At 45.2% G+C, this 12538-nt stretch overlaps 1 protein-coding gene across 3 annotated transcripts in view; it reads right to left on the bottom strand.

The window, feature by feature from the left end:
- Nucleotides 1-247: 247 nt before the first annotated feature.
- Nucleotides 248-12538, bottom strand: part of dcc (DCC netrin 1 receptor) — a 150631-nt gene continuing 138340 nt past the window's right edge. For all 3 annotated transcript variants that reach the window (XM_076029189.1, XM_076029190.1, XM_076029191.1), the window contains exons 26-29: nucleotides 12343-12492; nucleotides 9967-10278; nucleotides 6445-6593; nucleotides 248-639 (exon numbers count right to left, since the gene is read on the bottom strand). In XM_076029189.1, coding sequence (XP_075885304.1) covers nucleotides 550-639; nucleotides 6445-6593; nucleotides 9967-10278; nucleotides 12343-12492 — 701 coding nt within the window. In that variant the 3' untranslated portion in view covers nucleotides 248-549. The remainder of the gene's footprint in view (nucleotides 640-6444; nucleotides 6594-9966; nucleotides 10279-12342; nucleotides 12493-12538) is intronic.

Raw genomic sequence — 12538 nt, forward strand, 5'->3', positions numbered from 1 at the left:
CGGAGGAGGACGCTAATAAATACCACCAAAGAAACTGAAAAAAAAACCCCAAAAAGAGACGGGAGGGATCACAGAGTTCCACTACTGTCCCGTCGTCTGATCCACCATCCTGTGTCCAGCAGTCCAGGTGCTGAGCAGTTTTTTTTTTCTTCCGTCTAGCTTGAGGTCAAGAGGGGGGTTCAGTTAGAGCTCCTACAAAGCCCTCCACCCTCCTTCCTGGAGTCCAAGCTTGGGTTTTGTTTTTTTTTTGTTTTTCAATTCCCTCCGATCCGATCCGATCCGATCCGATCCGATCCGGCTCCCGCCGCTGATGGAACCCGAGGCTGAGAGGAGCGAAGGGAGGAGCGGCCTCGCACAGCCCAGGATGGAAGTCTGTGGTTGTTGTTTTCTGACGCGGGAAGATCAGCCACCTTCGGTTCCGACTGGCAACGCGTGGGGGAAAAAAAAATCAGGTGACATCACGACTTTCGGACTGGGAACGTGGCGGAGGAGAGGAGGAGGCTGGGGTGAGGGGGAGGGGCTGGGGTGAAGGGTCAAGGGGTCAGGGGGTTAGAAGGCGGAGCCGGTGATGGCGTTGAGCTGCTTCATCAGGCCCTCCAGACTGGCCATCTGCTCCGAGAGGTCGTCCTGCTCGTAGATCTGCAGGGAGAGAACACAGCAGCAGCAGCGGCGGCAGCAGCAGCAGGTTAGAGGTCTGTTGGAATTCAGTGTTCAGAATTTATCAGTTACAAACTTGGTCACAGATGAGGGCTGAGTACTTTCAGACTGGTAGGGGCCACAACGGGTTCTAAAATGTGCCAGAGGGGGCGCCGGAGCAGCAGCAGCAGATGGTTCTAAGGAAGGTTCTACGGAAGCCTGGTGTGGACAATCCAGCTGCCTGGTTTGGATGCTCACTGTAGCTCACTGGCAAGCCAAGAGCGCTGCAATCTAAAATGTAACCACTTGATGTCGCTGTTGCTTCCTCAAAATCTCCAAACTTTACACACTGGACCGTTAACACAGTGGGACATTGGAATGTTGTATATTATAAATCAACAGTCTGAAAACAAGTTTGCAGTGGAAACTAATCGCTTACACACACACACACACACGTATACGGAACATTCCTCTGGTGTGCCCTGTGGCCTTGAGGCTTGCCGTCATCTGCAAGGTCACAGAGTGCAGCGGTGATTGGATGTCATGGGTCAGTGCTGCTGGCCCTGCCGGGCCGGAAGCGTTAGCTGCGCATCATCACGCACCCGCAGATAATCTGCAAGTTTCTACGTCACCGCGACGGACGACTCTGCGCCGGGATCAAGTGCGGAGGACTGGACAGGAACGTCTCCAGCATCGGATGGATGAATATCAGAGACCTTGCGCGACGAGGTGGGAACACACGCTCACCTCGGCAGCGGAGAACAATCTGCGCAATCTGACCACTTCTCGCAATCTGATGGCAGTAAAATTGCTTTGGAAGAATGAAGTGACGCCGTCGACTTTGGAACGGTTTAGCCATCTCAACCCGTCTTCAGTCTGGACAGCACTGCAACTATGTGGCCGATTACAAATGACAATATAAAAGGTACAAGCGAGACCTCAGACTGGGGCTGCATCTTCTGTCACACTTCAGTACTTACTGCACTCTTTAGCCTTGTGTGATACTGTGGGTTTTAAAATGTGGTATTTCAAAGACTCAAGGGTTCACTTCAATGTTAAACTGCAGTGCATCCTTATGTTCAATTATAATGGTTCACTACTGATGCCTGGTCCATCATGAAAGAAGGTAGGATTTCTTTTTTCCTTTTCTGATGGTGGCTTAGATTCTGGTGTCAATGCATTGGACGGTCTAAGGCTTCAAGGATGTTCGTTTCAAACAATGAATAAGTCAATCAGTTCTTAAAGGTCTTAAAGTGTGTAGTATTTAGCTTTGGATTGGTAAACACTTAATATACTGCCCATAAATACAAATACATTAATAAAAGTGTATAATCGCAGTACGATGAATGACATTTGGTCTCGTTCCCAGTTAGCTGCCATCTTGCGCCACCATATTTCTAAGGAAGCCTGGTGTGGACAATCCAGCTGCCTGACAGTGCGTTTTTGTATTTAGGTTGAACGCTGGCATCTTCAAATAAACCGACAAAGAAGAAAAAGGTGGTCGAGGTATCCAGGTTTGGGAGTGCAGGGCCGCTGTAGTTCGCAGGGACAAGAGGGAGAGTGAAAGACGCTGCAATCTACAATGTGACCACCAGATGTCGCTGTTTCTTCTCAAATACTCCAAGTATTACACACTTAACCTTTGACAGAACGATCAATCAAGAATAATATCATTCTAATATTTTTAAGAACTGGATGCTGGATTGACAATACGGCGGTGTGGCCACTTGAGGTACTGCAGCCCAAAATTCCAAGCGGCCTAAAAGCAATCGCGATACAAAAATGAACGCCAGCTTCCTGCCACAGTACTGCTTGCTTCCGAGAAGTTTTTTCTTCACCCAGCAACCAGCAGGAGGCTCCGTTTCTCCGATCACCTGCTAGGCCCTCCGCTATTCATTCCTGTAACGTCTGAGGAGCAGATCGTTTTCAGACTGCAGCCATACATAATGCCGAATAAAGACGTCGCTTTCAGCGCCGACTTGTCTGAGTGGGCTCTCCACACTGCGATCGCTGCTGAAATGGCACATCCAGCCTGCCTGCACACCTCTGAATGGGCTGGATCACGTTGCCCTCTGTCTCTGTGCGACAGTCAAGTGCACATACTGAGGGCGGAACACGCGCTCTCTGTGTCTTTTTATTGAAGTGGCCTTCACGCTGAGTTTTTCTTTTGAAAGTAGGGAGGAAAAAAAAAAAATTCTCCCCAGCGTGGATGAGAGAACCAATAGTAGCTCGGCAAAAAAAACATCCCCACCATTTAAACCTTGTACTACACTTGACTTTACACGTCTTCGTTACTACTGTTGATTTTTTTTTCTCCGTAGAAAACAACAATGAAAGAAGTTCCCATCTTGAAATACGGCAGTTCAAAAGTAATGATAATCTGTGCTTTGAAATTGTTGTTTTTTTTTCTTCGCAAAAAATGTTGAAAAACTCAACAACCGTAAGGTTCTGCCAATATGAGGGTAATTAAAATGGACATGCACACGGCCGATGATTCATTGTGTATGTGTTTTTTTTTTTTTTTTTAAAACAACAACGAATAAAAGGGCAAAGCAGCAGAAACATTCTGAGCGGGATGTCTCTGACGGCTTCTCCAGTGGAGCATTTTAATTATCGTGTGTCATACGTGTTGTTTTTGCCCCAAGGGGAAAATTTAACCTACTGCTCCCAATTGGAAAAATCTGACTGTATTCTGGCCCAGTTAAAGCTTTTACCGTGAAGAGATTTCTTTTTTTTTTTTTTTTTGAAGCTATTAACACCACAACACAGCTACATCCTGGGATATTTTCCTGCAAGTCATTTATTGATTTTTAAACTGCATCCGTTTAAAAAAAAAAAAAAAAAAATCACCGGTAATTATAGATCAGCAGTGTCATGACAGGACACCAGCAGTTTCTATCCATCTCTCTCTCACTATCTCTCCATCTCTCTCTCTATCTTACTACTAATTACATTAACTATATCCATTTTGAGCGGAGGTGTTAATTGCTTCAAAGCCACTTTTTCTCTCGCTTACAACGATCGGGTAATTGTTTCCTCTTTTTAATGACTGACTGTCATCGATGCATTCGTGCTTTATTTTTAGTCCTTCGACTTTTAGCCAGAATGAGGGCAACAAAGTTGAAGCCTGATATTGAGAGGTATTCTAGAAACACCCAGTCAGACCTAAAGGCTTCCGTTAAAAAAAAACAAAAAAAACAATAAAACGTCATTGGGGAAAAAGTAACCTGGTTCCAAACAGTCACCTCCTCATCTCATCGATGCCCTACAACCGCCGGGTGTTAGTGAGTCACTAAACGCTTCATCAATGGCTAAAACGTCGGCTGTTGCGCTGCGTTCATCTCCGATATCTCTGGCGGTCTGCTGACCTCCACCGCTGCTCTTTCATGGAGTGACAGTGGAGTGCACGCACGCTAAACACACTTTACAAAGTAAGTGACACAGATATATAGATCGTATAAAGACAGCACAAAAAGTTAAAGGTTAAGTGTGTAATATTTTTCGAGATTTCATATTAAGAAGAAACAGCGACATCAAGTGGTAACATTTTAGAATTGTCGCTTTTATTTTGCGAGAAACCGTCATGGAAACGCAGCTGCCGCTTGTGTTAACCTCTCTGACCCACACCGTGTTCCCTCCACGCTGACTGATGCACCATTCTCTACATCTTCATCACCCTTTGGGCCCCTGTGAGCCACTGGCAGACCTTGAACTCATGGCGGAACACAGTGTCCCTCCACACGACCCAGTTCCAGGGCGCGACCCGCTTGATGGCCCAGCAAGCAGGCCTGGCAGCCCCCTGGCACCACTGGGAGGCTGGGGATTGGGTGAGCGGTCAAAGCCATTGGCTATACTATCCTATAGAGCAGTGGCTGTCAAAGTGGGGGCCGCAGCCCGCCAGGGGGCGCTGCAGGGCAGCAGAAAATTGGAGAAAAAATATGAAAATAGATGCAAATAAGTACTAGAATCTAACCATCTTATTATTATTATTATTATTATTATTATTATTATTATTATTATTATTATTATTATTATTATCAAATATATTGTAGTTACTTGTTTTATCATTATAATTAAATATTATGTATGCTAAAATATCTTATAATATCTTATATATCAAGGTGTTAGAATATATGGGGATGCCAGTTAGCTTCATGAAGCCTGTTGCTGGAGTAGCTAGCTGCATTCCTGTGACAGTTTTTCTCAAAATAAAAGCGATATTTCTAAAATTTCCACAAAGTACAATTGCGACTTGCAGGTGTTTCCACTGACTGGTGTGAAGCCGTAATTCTCCTAAAATCTTGTGAATCTGATGAGAATTTCATGAGACCTCCAAAATCGCAAGTTCCAAACAGCAGACAAAGAGGAAAAACTTCTGATGTCAATCCAACCTCCCCCCCCCGGTGTCTCTCTCTCTCTCTCTCTCTCTCTCTCTCTCTCTCTCTCTCTCCCTTCCATCTCCTCTCGTTCTATTTTTACTTCCGCCGCTTCCGCCGTGTCGTCTACCTGCTCCTTCCTCTTGTCTCCTCCTCTTCCTCCACTCTTTCCTATAACAACCTCTCTTCCTTCCGCACTCTCCAGCCCTCTTCACAGTCGCGTCGCCTCTCCGCTGTCCTCTCATCCCGTTGCCGTGGCGACGCCGTCTCCAGACCAATTGTCATCGAGTCGTATGAATATTTTAGTCCAATTGTCCGGCTTCCTGCCACATCATGGCCTGTCGTTTATCTCTGCTGGTTGTCACAATCGCCCTCTCTCCAGTCTCTTCGCCTCTTCTCTTCCCTTTTCTTTGCTTCTTCTCTTCCCTTTCTTGAACTCTGTCTATCCCTTCTTTTCTCTTCTCTCACACTTCCCTTCTTTTCCCTTCTTCTCTTTGCTACTTCTCTTTCCCTGTCTTGAACTTTTCTTTCCTCTTCTCTTCTCTTCAACTCCCCCATACCATCCCTCCTCTTCTCTTCTCTCCATCGCTCCACTCTGCTCTCTCTCCTTCTCTTCTCACTTTCTATTCTCTCATCCAACCATTATTAACCCTCATCCTCATCCCTCGCTCCGTCACTCTTCACCCTTTTGCCCATTATTATTTATCTCGCCTGCTCTCTCTCTCTCTCTCTCTCTCTCTCTCTCTCTCTCTCCTTGTGCTCTTCATCCCCTAATTCTCCTGCCGTGTGTGTACAGCCTGAGATTTTTAAAATCACTCATCCACTCATATGATATTGTTGCATTTCAAGTGCTTTGAAAATCTTCTCCAATTGATCCACGAATCTCTCCATCGCGTTTTCCATTTGCGCCGTGCTCTTCAAACCTCTTTGACTTTGTTGTTTCTTTCTGCTGACCTGAATTTACTAATGTAATTGCCAAAAGAGGGACGAGATGTCGAGTCGGTGCCCGGATGGACGACACTCTGGTGGCCGTTTGCTCAGTGAAGATCTTTCACCGCGGCAAAATATCACTACAGGAATCAGTGCAAACAGGTGTGGCATTGCCGTGCAGCTTGAACACGTTAGCCACCAAATGCACCAAACATTTCGCCAAACATCACGCAACTCCTCATCGCTCTGCCACCGCTCCACACAATCATCGCGTATCTGATTCAAGAAGCAAAGCCACCCAGTAACACTTTGACTGATCCCAACCGGTATGACCTGCTTGGTCAGCTTCCTCTGACTGGGTGCAAGCAAATAACAGCCAATAAACATTTGGAGGATAAATGAGGTATCTATCTATCTATCTATCTATCTATCTATCTATCTATCTATGCTGTGCTGACTGCTGAGGCAACCCTGTGATGTATCTGCCTTGGTGTGGACTCACATTGGCGGCTGAGTCCTCGGCTGGTTTGGCGGCTCCGTCCTCCTGGAGGTCCGGTGCTGTGGGAACTGAGACGGGCAGCAGAGGAGAGCGAGCTTTGCCGGCCTGGCCCAGGGATGCAGTCTTCACCTGGGCCTTAGACAGGCTGGAACCTGGCAGAGAGAGAGAGAGGGGGAAAACACTTTGAGCTATTTCACTGACAGATGGAGAAGAAGAGCCAGTAGATAGTCGTGCTACTTTTTAACTGACATTTTATAATTCTTTTAACAGGCAAACCAGCCATAATACCCTTAGAGGAAAATTAAAAGCAGTGCATCTGAATCACCTGCATCCAGACTCAATGGAATGGTGAGCATGAGTGATGAGACTTGATGATGGTTTGAGAGAAACAGCAGTCATCAGTCAGCTCAGACGCACACTGGACTGTGGATGCACCAGAGCCGGACCACAGCTATATATATATGAACCTTTAGAACTTTTCTGCTCCCTTTAGAACTTTTCTGCCAAGTTGAAGACCACTTTAAACTCGAAGCAGACTTGAACACTTCGGCTCTGAACGGCATCCTGTGGCTGCTTATAAAAGCCTTTATAAAAGCCCAGGGCAACTCGACCTGTCGGGTCTTCTTGACTGACTCATGACTTTGACTCTAATTTTCAGTTCCAGGCTGAGTTCTGGCCTTATGATAATCCTGGCCTGGTTCCACTGAGTGCCTCTGTGTGTTTACTGTGCTGTAGATAATCCCTGTCAGGTCCACCTCAAAATCAAGCTGGGCGGAATACATAATTGCACAGGTGTCAAACTGTGGCCCGCGGGCCAAATTTGGCCAGCAGTGTAACTACATTTGGCCTGAGAAGCCAATACAAAATCCCTGCTGGAGCTGCTGGCCCGCCACTATTATACACACATGTATACACACAGCACATGTAGCGCTAATACTACAAATCCCAGAATGCTCTGCCCAATCAGGCCCGGATGTTCCTTGAAGGATATTATTACTACGTCTTCATTGGTTTATTGTTGTTATTTTACTTTTTTTTTAAATGTATTAATAGCTTACTGTTGAAATTTACAGTTTAAAGTTTTTACAATTTTTATTTAATTTATTTTGATGAGTTTTTTTTTTTTTTTTTTTAATTCGATTTGATATTATTCATTGTATGGAATTAAGCTTTGCTTGTTCCATATTCAAGTTGAAGCAAAAACTTGTTTGGGTCCATATAAAAAATGTTCACTGTTCCATCTGGAGGAAAATTTCTTCAGTAAATAAATACCAATGTTGGACCGAGACTTTGTCCAAGTTTGACATTCTGGCCTCACTGTGTATTGGAGTTTGACGCCTCGGCATCACCGCACGATTTTACGGGGCGCAGCCCTGACACACCAGAAACGAACTAAAGTCGCCGAGGGTAACAAAAGAAACGAGGAGAAAACGCTTTGTGCAAGAACACAATGCAACGCTTGTAAGAGTGCAGCCACCGCCAAGCAAAAGGTTTCACGCAGCCAATTGGCTGAGCCAGAAAAGACATTTTCATGGTGCCTGCTCGGCCCTCGGGGGGGTAATGGGGGGTTGGGTTGTCGGTGAGAGATGAGAGCGTGTCGCGGGGGGGGGGGGGCGACGGCTCCACTGCTCAAAAAGGAGGATCTGTTTAGCAGGCGAGGTGTGAAACAGCCGCTGGGGGGAAACATTAGCGCTGTCTGTCTGTCTGTCTGTCTGTCTGCCTGCCTGTCTGGCGGAGATGGTGAGATTTACAACAATAGAGGTGAGGAGGTGGGGGGTGCGGAGGTTCTGGGTTATTGATCCTCAGGAAGGTTTGAAGTAAATACAGTTAAAGATGAGACGAGGCTGCGAGGTCCGGGGGGAGACTCGACCTCTCGCTCACTTCAGACTGGAGTTTGTTTGTGGGCCTGTTTCATCTCCTTCTCACCTGCCTGGCGCCTCCTACCTTCTACACTTCTGTCTTTCATTTCGCCGTTTCTCCCTAATTGCCCCAGGGATAAATAAAGTTTGTTTGTTTCTCTTGTGAATCTGAGTTTGTTCGTTCGTCCATCAAAACGCGAGAGTGGAAAAAGTTGTTGTAAAGGTTTTTTTTTTTTTTTTCTTTAATATTATTTCCACCAAAACTGCTTGAAGCACCATTTTGAGCAGGCGTTTTCAAACTGGGTAAATGTGCCCCAAATTCAGCGTAAAACAACATTATCCATTTAAAGCCATTCAGAAAAAAAACTTAAATTATATTGAAGAAAACTGGCCGTCAGCTAAATCTAAATTTTATTCTGAATATTAGTCATATTTTTCTTACTTATTTTTCTTACTTTCAGAGCTAAGAGAAAACTTTTGGGTCACTTCCAGTGGAGCATTGATCCTTGGAATATTTTTGTCAAAATTGAATATAAAATGCTTCAGCTCCACAAAATAATAATATAATAATGAAGGAAAAAATAATTATTAAGAAAAAACATTAAAAATACAACGGTGTCTTTGGCGATGAGTCGCTCTCTATCGCTGGGGCTCAGTCCCTAAATATAAAAACAAAGCACAGTAGCTCAGGGGCTGGATGCCCAGGAGGTCGGAGGTCACGGGGTGAACAGGGAGGATCTGCCAGCGGAGCCGAGCGTTGCCGTGGGCTCGCTGCCTCCACAGTGAAAGGTTTCCACCAGACGAAAATCAATGTTAATCTGAGGCCACCTGGGCGTGTAAACAGAGCTATAATGGAACGTTATGCACTCACACTTGGGCGCACGCACACACACGCGCACACACACACACACACACACACACACACACACACACACACACACACACACACACACACACACACACACACACGCATACACACACACACACTCCCACGCAGAGGTGATGAACACCTACAGATGGCAGTGGTGGAAAATCAGAGAGAGGTTGAGGAATGGAAGGATTTCTCCACTGTAAACTCTGAAGCCCAACAATGAGAAAAGAATACCAAATGAAAACAAAAAGAGAGAGATTTTTTTTTCTGTTTTTCATCAGAATTACTGTTTTATCTTGGAAAAGAAAAAGAAATTCTCAGCATTTAAGAAATAATCTGCTGAACTGAGCGAGTTTGAAGCCAACACAGTGAAATTTGATTGAGGAGTCAGACTTTCCAATAGCACTGGTTGGTGATTTTTTTTCTTTTAGATCTATCTATCTATCTATCTATCTATCTATCTATCTATCTATCTATCTGTCCATCTGTCTGTCCCTCTGTCTATCCATCAATCTAAAAAAAAACAAAACAAACAAAAACAAAACAAAAGAACAAAAGAACAAATGAAAACTTTCAACTTTCAACTTAAATCAGTCAAGAACAAATAGAAATAATATTAACATAATATTATACATAATAATACATAATGTTTGAAAAAGAGCAGGAAAAAGCATTTATTTAATCCTACTCCTTGTCCATCTGTCCATCCATCTATCTATCTATCTATCTATCTATCTATCTATCTATCTATCCATTGATCTCTGCGTGTCAGAGGTGGCGCTGTGCTGCACTCACTGGACGGGGGCAGCATGGAGGTGTAGACCTTGGGGTCGATGGTGCTCATGGGCGGCGGCAGCAGCGGGTTGGTGAAGCTCCTCAGCGGGTGGCTGGGCCTCACGCACGCGGTGGGGATGGTCCGGCCACCCGCGGCCTGGGCCTCCTCCGCAGGAGGAGCCGGGGCCCCTGGGACTGGGCCCACCCCGGGAACATGCTCCTCTGGGGGGAGGGAGGAGCCGGGCAGGAGGGGAGCGGCCGCTTGTGAAGGAGGCGGCGGCTGCTGCTGCTGCTGCTGCAGGAGAGGGTTGCTGGAGGAATCTGTAGGTATGGCTAATGAGGAGGGTAGGGAGGGAGGGAACCAGGAAGTAGGACAGAAGGGTGATGGGGGAAGAATTGGTAAAGCAAATGAAGGTCTAATTAGTCCGGCGCACCATGTTGGTGAAGCAGCGGGGGATTTGTTTAGAGGAAACAAAGAACATCCTGGTCTTTCATCGTCCTTCAAGGCTCTTCTGGAACCACCAACATCAACCTCGATATAACTTCCTGCAGATGATACATGGCGTGTGTGTACTTACCTACCTATTCAAGAGGGGACATATGTGTTGTTCACACAGTTACCAAGAGGGGACCTGATAGCCGAGCTGAGGCATTTGTCAGGTCCCCACTCTGACATGACTTGTCAAGTGTGTCTGGACTTCAGCCACATCTGCATCTCTTCCCAGACTCCACTCAAAATGAAAGAAAGCCTGTTCTAAAGCAGTGGTTCTCAACTGAATGGAGTCTCAGGACCAACTTTTTTTTTTTTAATTATTATGAAGTGGAGATCCAAATTCATTCCACAAAAGATTATTCCACAGTAGTAATTTATTCCACTTTCTATTATGTCTAGTAAATAAATAATTCAAATTATTGAATTGAACTGTGTGCCCTGTAAAAAAGCCCAACATTTTCTCTATTAAATACATGTATTTTAAAATCCCTTAAAAAAGAAGAAGGAAACTTCCCACGAAGCCGCGACCCAATCAAAAGCTCCGTGACCCACCAGTTGAGAAACGCTGTTCTATATCAAAATTGACCTCTTCAACCTCAGGTTGAAGTGGAATCTTGAGTTTGCAAATTCCTTGAGAAATATTTTTCTTGTAATTGGAATAATAGAATTCTTATCTTCCTGACACATTTCCTATGTCTCTGTCTGGACATTTGAAAAAAGACCTTGGGCACAGAATAGCTTCACTAACCAAAGAACTGGTATTACAGAGACGGTGTTTCTGGCTGAACTCATCATGTTGCATCAGATGATCATCCACTGAGTGAGCAACAGCCTAGACTTTCTTAGTTTCTTAATTCCTCCTTGTACACTTTTTGTACACTTTCTACTGAGCTGCATTACATGTATGTGTTGTTCCGCATCGGTGTGTTGTGTGGTGTAAAATCCTATTTGGGTAAAAGATGAAAGTCCCAAATTCTAAAATCTCACTCCCAAGCTCCTTACAGACGTCTCTTGTACCTTCCATGCTTCAGCACTTCACAGCCCATTATTTCGTTCAACTTTTGCAATTTCTCCCCCATTAATCTTTGCGTGAGTGAGCTTTGAGTGAGTCGGCCTCGCTGCTATTGGCGCCCCTACCCCCCACACTCCCACCCACCTGTCAGCTAGTTGGCGCTGCGTTTCCTGCCTCCACAGTATGCCTGCTAATTCAATGAGTGTAAAGCCGCTCCTTCTCTCCCTGCTGTTGTAAAATCACCGGCATGAGCCAAGCAGGAATTAACCAATTAGTGAATTACTGCTCCCCAACACATCATTTAGCATTTAGCTCTGCAGCAAATGGGACTTCAATACCAAGGGGAGACAGACAGAGGGGTTTAAACAGAGAGAGTTACAACTGGCGTGCAGCAGTTTAAACGATTTAGCATGACCCCCTTTTTTAATTAAGGTTGTTAAATTACTACAATGTATTTGTTTGGCTGCCTTGCATTTTAACATGTGACAATTGCAATGACTAGCTGATAAAAAAGAGGAAAAAGAAACAAAAAAGCAAAAATAAAAATTTGTTAAATTGCAATTTTCATTGATAGGAGACAGGCACCAAACGATTTGGCATTTTGTAATTTTACTGCATGTTGACAGTGGTTGTTGTTGTTGAAAAAGTGTTCACTGACATCTCCCGGGCTTTCATTCATTCATTCATTCATTCATTTTCTATACCCTCTTCTTCCTGAGATCAGGGTCACGGGGGTTTGCTGGAGCCTATCCCAGCTGTCTTAGGACGAAGGCAGGTGCCACCCTGGACAAGTCGCCAGTTCATCGCAGGGCCACAACCTCCCGGACTTTAATATCTTTAAGCATATTGGTGATTTAAATGTCAGTGTTGAAAAGCAGCAGTGTTCCACTACCTGACGTGTATCCTCTGTCCACCGTCAGGCTGGAGAAAGGCATCGGCCTCAGGCTGAACTTGGTGTGGGAAAAGCCACACGATGGAGACGGCAGGATTCCGGGATACTGGGAAGAGTCCAGAGCCGGCACTGGGATTGCACTCACCACAGCTGGAACAAGAAAATCAAAATCAGTTTAACTTCAAATACACAGTTC

This window comes from Nelusetta ayraudi, unplaced genomic scaffold (genome assembly GCF_046127955.1).
Source record: "Nelusetta ayraudi isolate G7.1 ecotype Tasmania unplaced genomic scaffold, CSIRO-AGI_Nayr_v1 ptg000026l, whole genome shotgun sequence".
NCBI classification, from domain to species: Eukaryota; Metazoa; Chordata; class Actinopteri; order Tetraodontiformes; family Monacanthidae; genus Nelusetta; species Nelusetta ayraudi.